Source organism: Pezoporus wallicus, unplaced genomic scaffold (genome assembly GCF_028554395.1).
Source record: "Pezoporus wallicus isolate ANWC-B61680 ecotype Strahan unplaced genomic scaffold, APGP_CSIRO_Pwel_v1 contig_5485, whole genome shotgun sequence".
Taxonomy (NCBI): Eukaryota; Metazoa; Chordata; class Aves; order Psittaciformes; family Psittacidae; genus Pezoporus; species Pezoporus wallicus.
The window spans coordinates 822,781-843,892 of NW_026641550.1; the positions used below are offsets into that span (position 1 = coordinate 822,781).

The window sequence follows — 21,112 nt, forward strand, 5'->3', positions numbered from 1 at the left end:
GGGGGGAAGAAACGGGGTCATTGGAGGCTTTTATTCAAGGTAATTCTGGTTATGAAAGTGTTATTATGGGGGACAAACTACAGGGGAAGTGTCGTAGTTTAACCACAGAGGCTGCTAAGCACCCCACAGCCACTTGCTTACTCCCCGTCAGTGGGAAAGGGGGAAGAATCAAAAGTGTAAAAGTGAGAAAGAAAACTCGTGGGTTGAGATAAAGACAGTTGATAATTAAAAAATATTAGAAAGGGAAAAAAAACCCACCAACAAAATAAACCACCACAACAAAAAAATCCGCCAAAGAAAACAATTGCTTGCCACCAATCAACCACTGCCCAGCCAGTCCACAAGTGACAGCAGCTCCCAGCAACCTGTACCCTTGGTTATATTACTGAGCATGATGTCTGATAGACTGGGATCTCTTGGGTCAGCTGTCCCGGCTGTGCTGCCTCCCAGCTTGTGCATCCTGAGGCTGCTCACTGGTGGGGTGATGTGAGACGCAAGGAACAGCCTTGACTCTGCATAAGCACTGCTCAGCAGTAATAAAGACATCTGCGTATTATCAACACTTGTTTCATCACAAATCCAAAACATAGCACCATACCAGCTACTATGAAGAAATTTAACTACATCCCAACAGAAACCAGTACAGGAAAAAGTGAGAATCATATTCTGCATTGAAAAATTTTGTAGGAAAATATACTGTTGAAACCAAGAAGAGGATGTGTTTGTGGGAGACAGACTTTAATTTCAGATAAGATAGATCATATTATCAAACTTTTGATACTTCCAGTGAACATATAAAACAGTTTGCCTAAAGCATCTTTAAACTCAGTGTATAGAAGTTGTTTCATAATTGCCAAGTTCAGCTCTTTTCTTTTTAAAAGTTGGTTTGGAATGACTTCATAAATTCCAATTAAAGTTAATCTGTAAAGAGGCTTCTTGAATGAGAGCAGGATTATCAAATTTGAAACGTAACTGACTCCTGGGGAGGGGAGGGAAAATGATGACGTAGTTTCTCTTTCTACTCTTATATGTACTGTCATCTTATTTTCAAAGGAGTATTGAAGAAGTCTGATGGGTGGGTTGGTCTAGGTTGCTGTGAACTAGCTATTGCTGTGGAATGTCGGCAAGCATGTAAACAGGTAAGGCTTTCTCATTGTTTTTCTGTGGTTAATGTCAAATGATGCCATGTTGAATTAATTTCTGTATTACTGTTTATAAACTTCAGCCTTAATGTAATTTTTACATCGAAATTGAATTATCACAGGAACTCCAAAATTACAAGCTGTGACTATATACTGCCCAGAAGTACTACTGGTGAGAAATGCTAGCAACCAAATTCCTAAATCCAAAACAAATAATTTATGTTTTTAAAGGGAATTTTTGGTTAAAAAGAAAAAAAAGTGGAAGTTAAGTTTACTGAAATGAAAGTCTAATTTAAAACCAGGGGGCGGGGCTTGGGAGTATATATTTTCAGCTGTGCTGAAGGACTAGGCTGCTTGCTGTGACTTGATGAGCCTGAAGAAGAAATTTAAATACCTTAGAGTTAGCTGTGCCTTTTTTGTACATTTTGATGCCACATTTACTCACTCAGTAATGAAGATAAGATGAAATCTTACTGTATTTATAACTCTGACAGCACAAAAGTTCCAGTGTGTGAGCCAGCAACCTGGCTGCAGTCCTGTCCTACCACTACTGCACTTGGCAAATGGAGCTAATCCACTTCCTGTCTGCGAGTAGTAGGCATGTGATTATTGCTGATGTGCTCTAGTTTCTTACTTTGCAGTAATTTATTGAATGAATCAATAAAGATTCTGAAGCTTTCTTTGGTTATGCTGAACTTAATTTCTTGAAATTTTTTTGGTCACAATCTCTACATGAAAGTTGTTATTTTAAAATAATACTGAGTGAAAGACAACGTGTGGCTGTTTCTAAGCTTTCTTTCTTTGCAGTTTAGTGATGCAGCATTGTGGTTACAGCCCCAAATACATTTTTGTGCCTCTTCACAGAGGTTTTTAATCATCAAATGGAGCAAAGTTGGTATTAGTCTCAGTATATCACTGTTTTGTCAAGTGACAATTGAAGCGTAACATATAAATTTAGTAATGACCTTTTTATTAAAAAATCTGTGAAGCATTTTGTGATATTTTTTTTCTTTTCTTTTTGCCCCCATCCTCTCCCCCCCCCCCCAAAATGGCTTGTAACCTAAAAATCATCTTCAGATTCAAAAAGCATGTAATTATTTATTATCATCCTTGTAACTCAGTTCTGGAGCACAGATGTACTTAATGTTCAGTGCTGTATCTTGCATATTACCTGTGTAATCTTGATGTTGGACCACCAGCCTACTGCACATTGTTGTCATGCAAGAAAATAAAGATGCTACCTTCACCCGAAAGCATGTAGTTTAGACTATTTGACAAGAGATGAGCAATGACTACACAAACTGAGTAATGTGGAAAAGAGATAAGTGAGTAAGCACACTGTACTTTTGGCCTTCTGAAAAGAAGGAACATGTATCTGTTCCCAAATGGAATTCTAGCAAGTTTTCAGATTTATGCTAATATTTAAGTGTTTTCCAGACCTGAAGTAAGACTTCCACTTACAGTAGTGTCCTATGAAATTCTGTTTATTTAATCTTATGATTGTTACATCATTTCTCATTATTCTTAGACTCGGCTGTATTTTTGATTGCAGACTCTGCTGTCTCAGAATCTTGGCTGTATTTTGTACATTAGCCGACTCTGGTTGATATATTTCATATGATTTTCATTTAAACTAAAATATAGGTACTTGCCAAACATTAGGGATTATGGAAAATCTTTGGGTTTTAATTTTGATTCTTGAAACTTGAGAGTTTTTTGGAGGCATTTTGAGGAAGGTAATACGATAGGTCCAAGGTCAGATTTTTATCCTGGTGTTTTTAAATGACTGGAGGTGAAGATACCTAATGTTAGTAGTTATAATAATTTTGAGCATCTGTCATATGAAAAAAGAACAAGAGTTTCTTGACAGAAGAAACTGATCTGTAGTTTGAAGGGAGAATTTCTGCAGCTCTGTTTGACAACAGGAACTGTAGGACTGTATGTGCAATAGGGAGGAGAAGCAACAGGCACGTAAGTGGTACCGAGCACACAAAATAGGGAGATGTTTATGCTCAAGTTCTCCCATTTAGTAAATGTTTCCTGTATTCTTCTCTGTGTGGTAAAACTTTGATGAAAATAAAGTTGCTTTGTGTGCTTCTGGTATCAACTAACTGGGTGTGAAAATGTGAGGTTTTGTTTTTTAATTTAGTGTAGTGTAGATGAAGCCCTTGGTGACATTGTTTAGTGGTGAACTTGGCAGTCCTGCAGTAACGGTTGTACTTGATTGTCTTAAAGGTCTTTTTCAATGTAGTTGGTTCTGTGATTAATGGTCATGGTTTCTGCTTTTTCTTCGTTCAGTTTTGAATGCATTCTTTAGGTTCTTGAAAAGGAAAATGTAACTAGATCATGAATACTGATTATCACATTTAATATGTTTAATATACTTAATGTATAATGTATTAAATAATATACATAAATGTATACTGTATTAAATAATATATTTAATATATAATCACATAATACATCCAATATAAAGATAGAATCATCTTTGTTTTGCAACATGATTATATTATTTTCCACTACAAATACAGAAATCTGTCTGTCTTTCAGGCTTCTGCAAAGAATGATGTTATAAAGGTCTGCAGGAAGGAATATGAGGTATGTGTATGTGTGTCTGGATATATATTACTAAGAATCAACTGGTTTAGAAATTCTGTAAAAAGTATCCTGAGAAGAGGGAAAGCCAGTCATCTTACTCATGTTTCTGGATTTACTCATTCTCATCCAAATATGAGTTACCTCTCTCTATGATTTTTGTAAAAGTATAATTGTTTTCTGCAAAAATATAGTATATTTTTTTTAGGCTTTCATATATCTTAATTTGAATTAAACTTTAAAAATGAAGACATAAATTCCAAAAAACTTTGCTTCATGAAAGTTGGCATATGAACACCTTTCTGCTTCTACAGTGGAAGAGTCAGCTTAAAAGTGACCTAAAGACATAAACCTAGGAAAGAATAACCTTTTAAGTATTCTATCCTAATGTCAATAATATCAAATTAATAGATTCTGTAACATCAGTGAACCTATTGGTGCTTGCAGTTATTGTTGCCGTTCTGGTCTTAAATCAACCATCAGGACGTTTTCAGGAATTTGCCTTTACCTATACTTTTTTTAACACAGTTTGTAGAAAAGCTGTTCTGCTAGGGCTTCTTTTATTTCAATCTGTTTCTTAATTAAAAGTCAGATTCCTCCTCCCCCTTTCATCTTATTTCCTCCTGTCCTGAATTAGGTAGTCGTGCATAAATTCTGATCAACTGTTCAGGGTATTGGACAATTCTCTGTTCTCTTGATTTGGGCAGAAGTGTATCAGGTTTCCTGTTTTTCCAGGAAGCATTAAATTCCAGTTTTCTCTTTCTTTGGTACTGTTATCTAAACCGTCTAGATAGTATTTTCCTGGACTCTTCACTGTTGAATTTACCATAGCTTGTTCTCTTAAAAAATGAATTTTCATTTTCAGTAGTTCTGTTTCCTTTCATGCTATAATATGCTCTACTGTCAACATCTGTAAGCTTCTCCTCTATTATGCTGGTCTGTTTCCTTCTTTTTTTCTGGATTTCTGCATTGCTGTAGGAAGTTGGCCAATATGGGTTGAAGGAGAACTGGAGAGGAAAGGTAAGAGATCAAAGAATGACAACAAAATGGTGATAGTCATTTATGTTAACTAATTCTTCTCTTTCTGATTTTTATCTGGAATTTTGGAAAGTGAGTCCTTCACTCTTACTCAAGAGTGATCTTACTGTACAGAACTCTTAACACTTTTTCTGTCTATGCCAACACTAAAAGAGGAAAGGGAGAGAAATGATGGAAGAAGGAATCAGTCTTCTGATTGATGAAGAAGGAAAGAACTTTTTAAATGAGATCTTGGAGTAGTAGATACAGATACAGTGTTAGAGATAGAAATTAAGCATCTGACATGATAGATCTTCAGTTATTACAGATTTTTGTATGACAGGTTTTCTTATGTATCAAGGCTTACAGGTACTCAAAAAATAGTACTTACAATGCTATCAAGAGACCCATTGGTTATGCAAAATTCGAGGACTTTTTGTATAAATAGGAGATTCCAAAAAGACTTCTGGAGGGAGTCTGTAGGTAGTTTCTGTGTCTGTGACCTGTACCATACGTTGTATTCAGTTGGGTTGGCTGGAGAAAAAACTGAGTAACTGGGGAGGGAGTGGTTAGTTAAAACTGAAAGAGGTGACATAAGATCAAAACCAGCCTGTGAATCACATAAATGCAATATCATACTTACTGTGTTTACCTTTGCGTTTAAGAATTCACACCTCATTTACTAAAAATGAGGATCCAATTTGAGAATTAGTTTACAATATAGATTACAGCACTTGTTCATCAGCTCTGTTATTGAGATCTTGAATATATAAGTACATGACATGTAAGTAAAAACTAGATGAATCAAGAATATAAAAGTACAATTCCCATTTTGTAAATACTCCAGTAGCTTACCGACTTTCATAGCTTGCTTAGTATACTTACCTAAGGATTTCCCAGAGGATTTTCACAATCTTCATACAGTATTTGACTGTAGTGTGCGTAGTACTTTTCTTTAATCCTTTGAGACTGGGGAAGCAATTTCACAAGTTACCCTTCAGCTTCCCACTAAGTTAGTGAGTATGAGGAAAAAGGTAAGCCTTCAAAGGTAGGGCATAGTTGTTCAGAGCAGTTTAAAAAACCCAAACTCCAGTTGGGAGGTGTCACAAAGTTTGAAGTTGCTAAGCGGAGTCTCGGGTTTGTAAGGTAGTAAAATCACTTCAGCATTGATGTGCCAGCTTTTCACAAGGTTAATTGAAGGTGCTTTTTCTGCTCATCATATATTTCTGCATTACTTTTACTATAAATATTTATGAAGTTTGATGCTTCTAATTTAGAGATTTTACACATCTTATAAATTAATCATGTTGTAATAACCCATTCATTTTTGATCACTCCATTGAAGATGCGTGTCCTGTTAAATAGTCTTTATCTTCAAATAGCACTGCATACAGAAATTAAAACAGTAACGTAACTAGCTCAGTGGTTTTGAGTGTTACTGAAATGTACTCCACTTGCCTTCTTTTGAAATATTTTTATTCTGGTAGTCCTTTTTCCCATCTTCTCCTTCTCAGGTACTCATTTTGTCATCCTCATTTTTTTTCTCTACTTGTATGCATCTCGACTCATATCTTTCACTACTTCTTTCAGCTTTCTACTATCCTATTCATCTTCCTCTAAAAAGAAGGTAGGTAATAGTCAAAGAAGGAAGAAAAAAGAAGTGGAGACTGTGTGGATTGTATGTAGGATTTACTTATTTTTAAGTTTGGTGTAAAGTTGAGGTTCATTTTTTGTTAAAAGGCTGCATGGAATATATGCTTGGAGGGATAACTGAGAATAGCTTATAAAGCTTAATGTAAGCTGCAAATGCTTTATTATTGAAACATCACTATTCTTTCTTCTGTGCATGGAAAGGGTAGTACTGAAATTTCCACTAGATTGAAGCTCATCAGTTTCTACACTGTATACCTCTCTGCACATTAAGAACTCCAGTTCTTACCCTCGTGTATTGAATAAGACATTCAGACTTCTCTGGTTAATTGATATTGAGAGCTTTGCTACAACTGAGCACTATTAACATCTGCCATGTGGTCAAAATGTGATTGGAAATGGTGCCAGTTACTTAGCTTCCGCTCTGAAAACTGGTTTTGACACACAGTAGGAAACACTTTTGATGTCCCTGGACTGCTTACACGTATTTTTGCTCTCGCAGATTTGAGCACTGATTAGCTTAATCTGACTTTGTTTTCTTACAGTTTTTACATACCAAAACTTCAAATGCAGTGCCTGCAGCTTAAAGTGCTGTAGAAGGGATTCAGAAAAATATTCACTGTGCTTCAGTATTGGCTTGGTTTATCTTATAGTGTTATACGATCTTGCTTTATGCTGAGGTTTTAGTGATTGCTGGCTACTAATTACCCCTTTTGAAAAATGTGGTCAGCAGCTTTTAGCTCCTGTCTAGTTGTGTGGATTACTCAGAGACAGTAGACTATAACTCAAGATTCTGTTTAGGAAAAGTTTACAAAACAGTTTCAGTTAACTCCTAAGGAACATGGGTGTATGTGGCCTCTAGAAATACTACTTAATGAATTCAGGGTGGACTCTGTCCATGTAATACACGTTGTAGCTAATATTATTGGCATCTTATCCAGTGGTGCTTTTTGTCTCTATTCTCTACTCTTCAAAGAAGGCTGATGGAACACTCAAATATCTTGCCAGAATTGAAGTTGCAGTAATTTTGTTCTACCTTACTGTGCAAGTATTATCACTTCTTTTCTGGTTTATGTAACTGAGGATAAGTTTGGCCTCAATTAAACAATTGCAGTTGTTAATTACTGCAAGTTTTAAAGTTCTTAACAGATGTCCACTGTCATTTGAAACTTCGTCTGACCCCACTAAACCTTAGTGTGCTACCTTCTGACTTTACCTTCTGCTGACAAATTTAAAGATTAAATGAAGTCTAGTGTGATGTGTCCCTGCCCATGGCAGGGGGGTTGGAACTAGATGATCTTAAGGTCCTTTCCAACCCTAAATATTCTATGTTTCTGTGAAGTCAAGGAGAGATTAACAGGACTTTTGTTGTGTAGAGTGAAGCATTTTATATCCTAGTGTATTTGCTAGCTGTGGTAATACTTCTAAATTAAGATGGATAGGATCTGTATTCAAATATTAAATGTGGTTAGGTTGCCAAAGGTGACAGTACTAAACTTATTTTTCTGCCAAAGTTAGTAGAATACAAATACCATGATAGTTTTCAGGGAGGAAAACTTTGCTTTGATTTTTAGCAAAATACTCTTAATTTCTGGTGTGAAAACAGCTTCCGTCGCTTTTCATTGAAGGCACAAGAGGCAGCCATTTAGGAAAAAATGCTTATAATTTAAATAATTTAAAATATATGTAATATATATATAAAATATATATAAATATAATTTAAATATAATGCAGAAGACTTACTCCTTTAGCAAAATGTTCTGCTTTATTTGTATTTGTGTGCATGCATTTTGGGTTTTGAGCCGTTACCTGCAGCTGATGAGCTCCAAAAAGAGCGAAACCAGTTAGGTCCTGCAGTACTGGCTGAAATCTTTCTTCAAGGAACTTCTGGTGAGGGAAACTGGACAGTGTGCTCTGCTGGATAAACTTCACCTGCCTGTTTCAATTTCCGTAACACCAAAGATCTTTGAGACAGTTTTCTTCAAGGCATACGCGGTTGTGTTGCCTGTGTCTGCCTGCCACTTTCCATTCCCTCTTCTTGTAGTCTCACTGTCTCTAATCACCAGTTTTGGCAACATTTGGTTTTTAAAAAAGAGAAGTCTGAAAGATGAGAATAATGCACAAATAAAATCAGTGTTTTATAGATTTCAATGTTGCCATCTTTGTTCGCTTAGTATTTTATTCACAAGTTTATAAATGGAGTATCAGATTCTGTGCAGGTACGCTGTATTGCCTTTTTATTCTCATTTTCCCAGATCTTGATGACTTAGTTCTTCCTTTAAAGAGAACAGGCTTATTTGCTCTTCTGGTTTGGTTTTTTTTTTGTGCGTGTTTTGGTTTGTTTCGGTTTTTCTCAGCTATATTACTGTTTCATGTTTTGCTTTGTTTTCTGTGTCTTTCTCTTCTGCCAGTTCCCTAGCAGGTTCATAAGGTAAGCTTGAGTGGGCAGAAAAGCTGCTGATTTCTTAAACACGAGTGCTACTTCAGTAGAGATGGGCATTAACCCTGTGTTCTGTAATGAAATTATAGTTAATAATTTAGATCAGACTGACTGCTTAATGCTTTTATGAGCTTTATTTATGAGGAAATGTCTAAGATTCTCTCACGTCTGTTTAGCTACACTCCCCACATATTTTCTGGGAAACTGAACAATTATCCAGACCTACAGATGGACAGAGCAAAGTCAGCACCCTGACTAGCACTGTATTCTCTGGTGGCTGCAGGTACTACAATTTCTTGAAATACAGGGAGTTGCTTCAAAAACTTGGTGCAGCTGAAGTTCTTCCTGTTCCTTCTTGCAGCTGCCCTTTTTCTGCGCACAGTCCCTCTCACTGATAGCCAGACAATATCTAAAAGATTGTTCTGTTTCATTTCTGTCCTGTTCTTTCTGTTCAGTTCTGTCCTGTCCTGTTCTATTCAAACTTAGTACTATATGCTGATTTAAATTCCTAGGAAGAGTTTTCATCAGGGTTATTGAAAAAAATCGGGTCATGAGAAGATGCTCAGTGCCAGAGCTCATGTAAAGGCATACACAAGACTATACAACTAGGAACAGGGAGAGAAGAGTTGAAAAAAAGGTGGAAACAAGAAGACCACCTCCTCTTAACAGAAACACAAGATTCAGCAATCTGTGAAACTGTAGTTTCAAAGTACAGAAAGATTTATTACCTGGTTAGAGCATTCTGCCTGTATAAGATTGGTGTGTAAATTTGCTACAATACAAGATTATTTTGTCTGAACTTGAGCCCATCTATAGAGGAGAAATGCTGGTAGACATAATTTTTTCAATATTCTTTTCTGTTTCATGCACAGTTATAAACTGTGATCTGAGCTAACACAGCCAGTGACATTGTTATCCCTGAACTGCTTTTTAATAACTTTTTTGTAACATTCAACTTTTAAGTAACATGACAATTTTTAGCTGAGTTTATAGCAGCATTACATCATGATTCTAAGTATTGTTTGTACTAACAGAATGGTCAAGTACTTAAATATAACCATGATGGACAAACTTCAGCTTTTTCAGGAGCCTCTACTGTCTCAGTGCATGAATTAATAAAGTTAGTGTCACCTTCTACCTGGATGGTTTTTATGTCACCAGAGTGGCTGTGGAGAAGTCTAATTTCAGCAGCTTCTGAGGACAGTCAGTTTTGAATCAGAGTGGTGTTGTATATGACAATTACTATTTGATAGTTGTTTCTTTTTTCATACATGGAAGGTCCCAGAGAAACCAGGTGGCCATGTTGAAACAATGACTTTCTGATTATCATTTTCTGGCATCCATAGAGAAGAATATGTGGTGCTATAAAAACTACCTAAGCCTTTAGGCACCAGTAGAAATCTCTTCTTTATGAATGTAGGATGGTGGCTCTGTCTGCGTGCTCTTTTCCTGTAAATTCTCTTGTTTCTCATCAGTGTTACACAGATGAATGAGTGACAGGATTTGCTTGGTGGGTATGATACGCGTACAGACTCCACAACTCGTTAGAGTTGTAAAGTAGGTATGCTTTTATTCAGCGCCGAGGCACATGGGGATTGCTTCTCCAAAAGCATGCACACCCCATTATATTACATATAATGATTACCTAAACATGAGATTGCTTCACGCCTAATACATATGCAAAATCTATTCCCGTCTAGTATTATAAGTAGTTTTCTGGCATTCATCCCATTGGTGCGTCTGTGCAGTTCCTCCTGGTGGTGGTTGTTAGGGGGTCGTGAGGATGAAGGCCTGTAGTTCCTCTTCATCACTGCAAGTAACCTCTTGCTTTCACGCAGACTCAGTAGGGTTTTGGCTCCTATCCAAACCTCAAGTTCGGTACAAGCCGGTTTTATGTATCTTAAAGTAGAAAGTGGTCAAGTTTTCAAATTTTGTTACTCTGGCTATCTTTTGTTCCTTTTCTTTCTAAAGATACTATTTAAACAAGAATGTTTTAAATGTTAAGTTATAAATCTTATCTACTACAATTCTGCCTAGCAGCTGTAACTCCTACAATTCTGCTTCACCATTCTAGCAGCTTTGACTCCTATGGTTCTGCTTCACCAAGCACAGTGACTGCTTAAGCAAGCAGACACAATGTTAACCCTTTATTTCCCCCTATCAGGTAGTAAAGAGGGAAAATCTGAAGTGAATCAGATTCAGACTTCCTGCTTGGATTAGGAATGTTGCTGCAAATTCATTCTCACTCTCGGAGAAATTATGCAGTATCTGTGCTCTTCTGAGAAAAGATCTAAAATTTGGTAGAGGATATTGGAAGAATGAAAATGTCTGAATTTGTGAGGTTTGGGCATAGTTTTATGTAAGACAGACTTTCAAATTTTTGTATGATATGTTCTCACTAGACCTGTGCTTTTATTCATGATCAGTAAAATCATACATAGCTGGTGTTCATGGGAAATTAACTTACATTTTCAGGTTAGATTTGTGTTTATTCTCATAGGGTCATTTTTCAGTGCTACATCTGCTATGGTTTACCCGCGGTTTAAATTCATTTCTGACTATAAATAGAAGAAAGTGATGCTGCTTTCTACAGTATTGGGACTGTCCTATTTAAAAACTTGTGTTTGACCGTTAACGTACTTCACAATCCAAGAAGATATTATCCAAAAGATATAATTGTGAGACTGTTTAAAACAAGCACTATGCTTTACATGACATAAAGAGTAATTGACAAGTTGGAACTTTTGATTTAAGTTACAGCATAACAAAATCATTAATGGCATGATACAAACTGAAACATCAGGGCTTGGGGCTTTTAAAGTCCATGTTAAAATGTGAGTCTTCCATCTTTTGGTACAGTAAATAATTCTTTTGGCTCTTCAGATATTTATCAGAACTGTCTATGCAGGAATGCTAATTCATTTGATTGCCAATTCGCATAGGGAGAGCTGTTCTGATCTGCTTCTGACGTGCTCACTCTTAAATGAATAACAGAAAAGAGGATGAAAATAGCAATGAAAATGAAAAGCAGCATTTTAAAAAATAGTGGTTTTATTTGGGTATTTACGAAACTTTCATGAGGAAAAAAAATAATAAAGTAAAAATGGGATTGTGGAATTCTCCAGTTATCCAGTGGAATATATGAGTTGCACTTCAATAAGTAAGAAATTGGGCCTCTATAATGTGTACTGATTCAGATGTAGGATTTGAGATGTCTGATGGTGAGTAGGTAAAGGAAGGGGTAGGTTATGTACCAAAGTTATCTAGTAGAAATGAGGCTGCCTGTTCGTGCTGCTCTATGAAGAGATATGTTCTGTATTCACCCTTCCCTCTTCAGCATAACCAAGCACAAGCAAGCTGCTCTAAAAGAAAGCCTCAGAATTCAGATGTTGTAGTTATTGGTATTTTTATGAGTTAGCCACTGAGAGATTTGATCACTTTGGTATTTACTTCGCTTTTCTCTGTAGTCTTACCCAGACTGTAGGGCGGAAAACAAGGATACTGCCAGAACAGATTGACTTACATGATCTCTGAGAAGAAAGCAAGTAGAGAATGTGAATTGAAAAACAAATGCCTGCAGGCTAAACAATCTCTAAGACAAAAGGAAAAATAAAACCATCAAGATGATCCCTAACACATTTCTACTTTCACTTCAAAAATGTAACACTTCCATCTGTTTGCAGCAGCACACATTTTCACAAGAATACCCCAAAGATTCTTGGGTATACCCATTTCTCTGCAATGCAGTAAATACCAGTAACTAACACAGATGAAGAATCTTGTGAACTACTTGAGCTTACGTTAGGTCTGTATTTTGCGATCTCTTCTTTTTCTCATTTAGAGGTTGTAGCACATCTGATACTTTGCTGTAGTGAAGCAAGGTTTAATCCCACATTATGTTTGTGAATCAGTATGATGGTGTTTCTGTTTGCTTCCTAGATGCTGTGTAAAATACATATTTGTTTAATGATGGGGATAGGGGAAATGAAGGAGATCAGAAACTTCATGAAGATAGGGATTGTGTTTTGTCACGATGTTAAAGTATTTGATCACTTGTTATAATCTGGTGTTCTGACAAGTGTGGAGGTCAGGCATGCAGGGGCTTCAGATTCTCTTCCCCACCCCCTCCCCTTTGATAATTGGCAACTGCATTTGAATTTCAACCTCATTGACTTCATCATCTTGAGTCCCAGAAAGCTTACATGTAGTATCTGTTGGGTTTTGGTTTCGTTTTTTTTTGTTTGTCTCCTCTCTGGTGACAGGCTGAGAGAGTTGGGGTTGTTCAGCTCAACACAATAAGGCTCCAGGAGACCTTATTGTGGCTTTCAGTATTTAAAGGGGACTTGTAAGAAAGATGGGGAAAGGCTTTTTAGTAGCACCTGTTGCAATAGAACAAAGAGCAATAGTTGTAAAAAAGTGTAGGTTCAGGCTATACAAAGAATAATTTTTTTCTGATGAATGTGACAAAACACTGGGTCAGTGTTGAAACCTGGAACGGGCTGCCCAGAGAGGTGGTAGATGCACCATCCCTGGAGACATTCTAGGCCAAGCTGAATGTGGTCCTGAGCAACCTGATCTAGGTGAAGATGTCCCTGCTTATTGCAGAGGGTTGGACTAGATGACCTTTGAAGGTTCCAACCAAACTATGTTGATTACTCTGTGGGTTAGTGTCCTTTGAAATGAAACAGCAGGTGTGTATATTTCCCTTTTTCTGTCATTGAACATGTTGGCTATCACCCAGCTGTACTTTCTGGCAGCAGTTTGAAGGAGTTGATAGCATCTTTTGGCTTTTAAGAGACATTGGTTTTGAGTTAGTATGTAGAAATTTTCTATTTGTATGTGTTCATCTGTCAGAGTTCAGGATTTTTTTTTCCCCCCATATGGAATCTTTGGAATTGTTGTCATTAAAAAAGTAACATTTTGGGACAGTCTATTATAGCATGCTGTTCATAAGTTACTCCAGGCAAGTCTTCTTATACACTTGGCTTGAATATTTAACTATTTTACTACAAGTGCACACAAAACTCAGATGGCCCCATATCTTCTAATTTCCTGCTTTCAGTGATTTTGTATAGTGTTTTTGTTTTAATCCAATCTAATTTGAACAAATAATAACAAAATTATTAGCTCATTCTAAGAAGTAACTGGATACTTGAATATTTATCTGAAGTTTTCTGGCTTATAACACTATTTTTGTTTTGATTTCAGAATGCTCTCTTTAGTTGTATTAACAGAAATGAAAGTAAGTATGTAATGAATGGTTTGTCTTCTTGTTTTTCTTTTATATCGTTCTGTCCTTTTTTCTCTAAAATGTGGGAAATCGCATGGATTCAGTTCCATAGACGAACAACCCACAAGCATAACTTTCCTTGCTCAAGTGATAAGGGGATTGGGCTGCTCGTACAATTTATATCAGTTTTTAATTTGTGTATCTGTATTTGATTTTTTTCTGTCCTATTTTGATGATTGCTTAGAAGCTCATTTTCTCCTTCTGCTTCATTTAATGAGTGTTAAGTGCATAGATGAAGTCTTGCAAGTGTTTTGTTGCCTGTTGTCTGGCTACGTAAAATGAAATCAGTGAACTTGAGTTCAAGACGACTTTAGGGACTTTTTTTCTCCAGCCAAACAAACAAATGTAATTTGGCTAGTTACAGATATTCCCAGTCATTCTGTAGACAGAGGTTATATGACCTTAATCATTGTGTGTGATACAGACATGCTTGTTTCTTCACTCCTCTGTGTAGGAGCCCATAAGATTTTTCTGTTGTTTGTTTCCCCAGTGGGGTCAGTCTGTTGCAGTTATGCAGGTCATCATACAAACTGTCGGGAATATTGTCAAGCAATTTTTCGGACAGACTCTTCTCCCGGTCCTTCACAAATTAAAGCAGTTGAAAATTACTGTGCATCTATTAGCCCTCAGCTTATACACTGTGTGAACAACTATACACAGTCATACCCAATGAGAAATCCTACAGATAGTAAGTATAAAAAATCCTTCTGTACTTAAAGTTATGAAAATACTGAAAATGTTTGAGCATTGTATATACTTTTTATATAAAATATGTTGTTGTATTAGTCTGTTGTATAAATTGTATTAATGTATTTCTGTTTTGTAATAGCAATTATATGAATTTAAATAATGGTAACTTTTGGTTGTAGGTGCATTACTGATACATAGTTTATTTTAATTCTACATATGGGTGCTGGTTTTTCCAGAGTTGATTCTCTTTGCATTTAAAAGAAGCAACATTATTTGAGATTAGTTGGGAGGGAACCTCCTTATAACATTTTTTTTTTTAATCAGAGGGCTATTATATCTTGCATCCTGATTGTTATTACGTGCTCAATTATGAACTACTTTTAATTTTTCAATAGGTTTGTATTGCTGTGATAGAGCAGAAGACTATACATGTCAGACTGCTTGTAAAAGAATTCTAATGTCAATGAAAACAGAGCTTGAAATTGTTGATGGACTTATAGAAGGCTGCAAAACAATGCCTCTCCCTCAGGATCCTCTTTGGCAATGTTTTCTTGAAAGTTCAAGATCTGTTCACCCAGGAGTCACTGTGCACCCTCCACCTTCAACAGGCCTTGATGGAGCTAAGCTCCATTGCTGTTCTAAGGCAAATTCTTCAACATGTAGGTCAGTATCTCCCTACCCTTGTTTCCAATTGTGAAAATGCCTCAGAATTTGTCTTGTACCAGGTCTTTGCCCGAATCTTGCTTTATAGATGAAATAGAGTCCTATTCTCTTCCAGATTTTGTGGGCGCTAACACAATATTCTACACTGAGCGCAGGCTGTTGCCATCAGCTAAGAAACAATGGGCTTTGCTATATCTGAATGGCTGCTGTTCTTCTAATTTTATTTTCTTCATTTGGTTTTATTTGTTGTTTTTTTTTCCCCCAGAGAGCTCTGCACTAAACTTTATAGCACGAGCTGGGGCAATTCACAGAGCTGGCAAGAATTTGATCGTTTTTGTGAGTATAATGCAGTTGAAGTTTCCATGTTGACCTGTTTAGCAGATGTACGAGAACCTTGTCAGCTGGGCTGTAGAAATCTTACTTACTGCACTAATTTTAATAACAGGTAGGAGAGAGACACTGAATATTTTATAAAGGAATACCTGTGCTTTGATTTTAAAAATTAAATAAAATGTTTTTCAGGCCTGTTTTAAAATCATTTGTAGCTGTCTTTCTGCAAATTTAATTTTTTTAAAATACTTTGAAAAATAAATAGCTCTTCTTTAGAATAAACTTTTGGAAATGTACTTAACAACAGACATAACAAAACTTACAAGAATAAAAGCTAACCCATGAACTTGTAAAATGTCATAATGTATTAGCAGCATATTTCTGACTTACTGTACAGACAAGTAAGCCACGATTGGTGGAATGTTGTGTATTATAAATAAGGTTTAAATGCTTGTTAAATTTACATGCTACTCTTTGTCAAAATTTCTTTCATAGATATTTCTGTGGCTTTATACTCAATAGGGTAAAATGAATGATTTAAAAGTGGTATCTGAATTAGTAATTACAAGGTTACAAATTAAATAGTTTGAGTTTAAAAAAGATTTCTGCCTTCTGTTTGAAATAGTACACAGTAGTATGAGTGTTATATGAGTAGTAGAATCACACATGTGATAGATGCAGCCTGGGCAGATATGAATGATAAACCACCTTGCGTTACTTATTCACGAGGAGACATTTGCACAGATATTCAGTACTTGCTTTTAAAGCAACTTTCTTCAGGTAAGAAAAATTTAAGTGATACTTGATTTAAGAGGTATGGTGAGAAGCGAGTTTCAGCCTTGATTTTTAAAGAGCTTATTTTCCTTAAAGACAGAATTCAAGTTGATTTTGATCTTACTTGAATGTGGAAGGAATTCATTTCATTTATGCCACAAAAAGCAAGCTGTATACAGGTTGCAGAATTGATACGGTGAAAGGTAGAATGTGTGGTCTTTTCTTTTTCGTATATACATGCCATATCCTAACTTCTTCTTTTAAGACCAACAGAACTTTTTAGGAGCTGCAATACTCAGTCAGACCAGGGAGCCATGAATGACATGAAGCTATGGGAAAAAGGGAGTATTAAGATGCCATTTATAAATATTCCTGTGCTTGATATAAAAAAATGCCAACCAGAAATGTGGAAGGCAATCGCCTGCTCACTGCAGATTAAACCTTGCCACAGCAAATCCAGAGGAAGTATTATCTGCAAGTAAGTACTGGGGGGTAGAGGGAGGAAGGTTTAGAGATTCTGCTAAGAATATTAATGAGAAGTAAAAAGCAGCTGTAGGACTGTGTTTGACTTACGTTAGGAAAACATGGCGAGGCAAACACAGGAGTATGAGCTTAGTTGCCATTGCTTGAATCTCCATCACTGTAAATGGAAGATGATTACCAGTTAACGAGATGGATGCATATTCTTCCATTGTAAAGTTGATTTATTGTTGGTGGGATTTTGGCTTTCTATGGTGTCTATAAAACCTTTCCTATTTTTTGGCTTTGGGACCTGCTGATGATTCTCAGTTGACAGAAAGGTCTGGGGGAAAAGAAAGTTTGGTTTTTTGATTCTTTTAAATAAATTTGAAAGTAAGTGATGGGGTAGAGAAAAGTCAGTTAATAGTACAGAGATAGATTTCAACCCATATTAGACATCAGTAAATCAAGGAAATGCTTGGTCTTGAAAGATACATACATACGATGCCATAGATAATAAAGATCACCAAGCCCAAAGCAGAAGTAGCATAAGCAATAGTTCCTGTCTGTGTCACAAATTTGTTCCTCCCCGTGTATGTAGAATGTAGCATGTACATGTATATATACATATATATATATATATAAACACTCTTTGTAAGGCAGAAGGAGAAAGTTGTGGATTCAAGTAAAGTTCATGAAGTCCTGTTTGTTTATTTATCTGAAGATCAGATTGTGTGGAAATACTGAAGAAATGTGGAGATCATAGTAAATTCCCTGAAGGCCACTCAGCTGAAAGTATTTGTGAGCTCTTATCTCCAACAGATGATCTGGAGAATTGTATCCCATTGGATACATACTTGAGTAAGTATCAACATGCCTATGAAACAAAATGAGAAACAAAGATACTTTGAATGCTTGCAATTGCTTTTAATAATTGTTGTTATTTCTTTTAAAATAGTAGAGAAAATTCTAATTGTCATAGCTCATTGCATTTCTTCCTTCTTGGATTGGGTGTACGTGGCAAGGTTGTTTTGGTAGTGGTAAAAAAAAATACGTGACAGAATTGTTAAAAGTGCTATTTTACTGAGTATTAGAAATGCTGTGCTTTACTGAAGAAAAATAAACCTCATTTAAGGCTATATAGAATGCTGTATACTCTCTTTTCAGGCCCAAGTTCTTTAGGTAACATTGTAGAAGATGTTACACATCCGTGTAATCCGAATCCATGTGCAGCTAATCAGTTATGTGAAGTAAATAGAAAAGGATGTCAGTCTGGAGAACTGTGTCTTCCGTACTTGTGTGTGCCAGGTAAGGGGTTTTGGATTTCTATTTACCCGAGTTTTGCTGGTAAACATGTGTTACCTACCTTTTTTTTTTGAAAGTTTGAAAGTGAATAGCTAATAACTCAAGGAAACTGTTATCACGATTACCAAGTGTTTTCAAAAGCTGTAGCCTATCTATTTGCCCTTTTCATTTCTCAATGTATTTCTGGTTTTATTGCCCACTGAAACATAACATCTTTATTAGAAAAAGCATTATTACTATTGAGGTTGTATTGTCTTCACTTGCTGAAAAAGTCATTCAAAGTGATTAGAAAACAAGCTCACCCAGGGCTTTTGAAGAGACAGTTTACTTCCTCCAGAGGTTGGAGGGTGACTTTTATGTTTGAATCCAATCTTGTTGTTGGTTGAGAGCTGTGGGGAATTTGTTGCAGTTCATCACTTCTAGGGTAATTTTAATCTACTATTTCGTTTATGTGGGGGGTTTTCCTTGCAGTTTTTAAAACCAATTTTTAAATTCTTTTTTCTTTTTCTTTAACCTAGTTTTTGTGCTTTTTCTCACTTTCTCCTTTCTTCATCTTTCGGTGTTCACGTAAGAGGTAGAAGTAGGGAAGGAAGATATAATAAAATACATGAAACGGGAAATGGCTGGGGTTTGCTTATGAGACCCTTTAATTTACACCCTGCATTGGAGAGAGTGAAGCATATGTGGTATTTGTTATATCACATATGTTTCATACTACTACAGAACTGTGGAAAATGAAATTGCTTCAGAATTGTTGGAATTACCAGTCTCTCTTTCAAAAGTGACATTTTTACACTTATTTCAGAACATTGTCTCAAGCAAGTATCTTCTGTTTGTGCTACATCTTGCCTCTATGAAATGTGTGAATTTGTCTAATAGGCAAGAGTAAGGCTGCTTTAGGAACACCTTAGCTTTTTCACAAGTCGAAGAGCAGTAGTTATTTTTGGTAGTGGTGCTTGTCACAGTATTTACTAAATACGAGTTAAAATTTCTCATTTTATCAAGGTTGCAAACTGGGAGAAGCCTCAGATTTTATAGTCCGTCAAGGTACACTTATTCAGGTTCCATCCTCAGCTGGTGATGTTGGTTGTTACAAGATTTGCACATGTGGACACAGTGGATTGCTAGAAAACTGCATGGAAATGCGTTGTGTTGACCTCCAAAAATCATGCATTGTTGGAGGACAGAGAAAAAGTAAGTATTAGAACTTAATAATAATGAATTATGAGGTGCATGTAAAGACCTAGAGGATCTGAATGAAGAGTGTCAGAAAATAGAAAAGTTAATGTTTGCATTCCTATACATAGTATTTGTTTAATTCTAATGGAGAGCTCCATTATTTAAATCAATACTGAACCTGCACCTCAACCAATATAAGTCCTGTGTGAAGAGTGTCCCTGTTGCAGCATTTTTTAACCAGAAGGTCACTGACTCACCTCACATCCACTGCATTTTATGGTACTTGATAATAGGTAGCTTCCTTTCTGGTAGGACTAGGCTGGTGGGAGCTCTAGGGATTGAGGATGGAAAAAGTTCTGGGAGGAGCCAGTAGGCACCACGGATGAAGCAACAGTTTTTGTGGTTTAAACCCAGCCAGACAGCTCACTCACTCACTTCCCCCACTTCTTGCCCTCCCCCTACTCCCGGAGGAACGGAGAGGAGAATCAAAAAGAATGCAACTCCCCCGGGTTGAGATAAGAACAGTCCAGTAACTCAGGTACAACACAAATCACTACTGCTACCACCAATAATAACAATGATAAAGGAAATAACAAGGGAAGAGAGTACAGCACCTCACCACCTGCCGACCTATAACTCCCCCCCCCAGCCCGAGCAAGCACCGACCGATACCTCCTCCAGCCCTGCAGTGCACCAGCCCTTTCAGGTAACTCTCTGTTACATCCTGGGCATGACGTGCTGTGGTATGGAATAGCTCTTTGGTCAGTTTGGGTCAGGTGTCCTGTCTGCTTCCTCCTGGCTTCCCTGCCTCCCTGGCAGAGCGTGAGACTCAAAGTCCTTGGCCAAGCCAAAACATCATCGTTATCAGCTCTGTTCCCAGGCCAAAAGTCAACACACTGCACTGCACCAGCTACCAAGAAGTAGAAAAATGACTGCTGCTGCTGAACCCAGGACAAACAATAAACCAAATAGATCTGCTCTAAGCATGCTGTAGTTTTGAGCTTTAAGCATAGTGTAACTAACTATAAATGGTTGCCCATTTCCTCAGTTCCAACTTTGTGGGTACTCTTAGTCTATTTTTAATAGCATTGGATGTCCAGAGACTGTGCTGAGGATTTTCCTTGTGCCCCTGCAATATTTCTCAAATATTCTAATCCTTAATCTCAACCCTTTTAAAGAAGATTAAAGAGAATTGCCTTATTTTGTAAGGCACAGCTACTCTTCTATTTCCTTGAAGAGCTGTGTGTTTGTTGGTAGTCTTTAATAACTGATTCGGTTATGGATCAATCAGCTGACACCAACATGAATGATTTTACATGAAGGGCAGTCATATGGACAGTTCACAAAACCAAACTGGAATGCCTAAATTGAACAAATATTCCCAAAGTTTACAGTTTGAATCTTTGAGTCATGTATGAAAAAGTTACTAACTTATAAAAAGCAAAAATTGGGCAGACTGCTCCATCCTTGAAAAGCAACTCCGGTGGTATAAGTTGCATTATTAAGAACTCATTTCCAAAAGCCAGTAGGTGAACATAGACCTCTCTGTATTTGTGTGTGTTTTGAGCTGAATCTAGA

General features: G+C 36.6%; 1 protein-coding gene across 2 annotated transcripts in view; it reads left to right on the plus strand.

Moving 5' to 3' along the window:
• RECK (reversion inducing cysteine rich protein with kazal motifs) overlaps window positions 1-21,112 on the plus strand; it is a 49,112-nt gene that overhangs the window by 15,764 nt on the left and 12,236 nt on the right. Inside the window, exons 5-15 of one of the 2 annotated variants that reach the window (XM_057424304.1) lie at window positions 1,054-1,139; window positions 3,693-3,740; window positions 4,716-4,757; window positions 14,053-14,086; window positions 14,625-14,822; window positions 15,220-15,487; window positions 15,753-15,932; window positions 16,857-17,069; window positions 17,775-17,911; window positions 18,218-18,358; window positions 19,361-19,549. In XM_057424304.1, the coding sequence (XP_057280287.1) occupies window positions 1,054-1,139; window positions 3,693-3,740; window positions 4,716-4,757; window positions 14,053-14,086; window positions 14,625-14,822; window positions 15,220-15,487; window positions 15,753-15,932; window positions 16,857-17,069; window positions 17,775-17,911; window positions 18,218-18,358; window positions 19,361-19,549 (1,536 nt within the window). The remainder of the gene's footprint in view (window positions 1-1,053; window positions 1,140-3,692; window positions 3,741-4,715; window positions 4,758-14,052; window positions 14,087-14,624; window positions 14,823-15,219; window positions 15,488-15,752; window positions 15,933-16,856; window positions 17,070-17,774; window positions 17,912-18,217; window positions 18,359-19,360; window positions 19,550-21,112) is intronic. The other variant, XM_057424305.1, reaches the window with a different exon arrangement.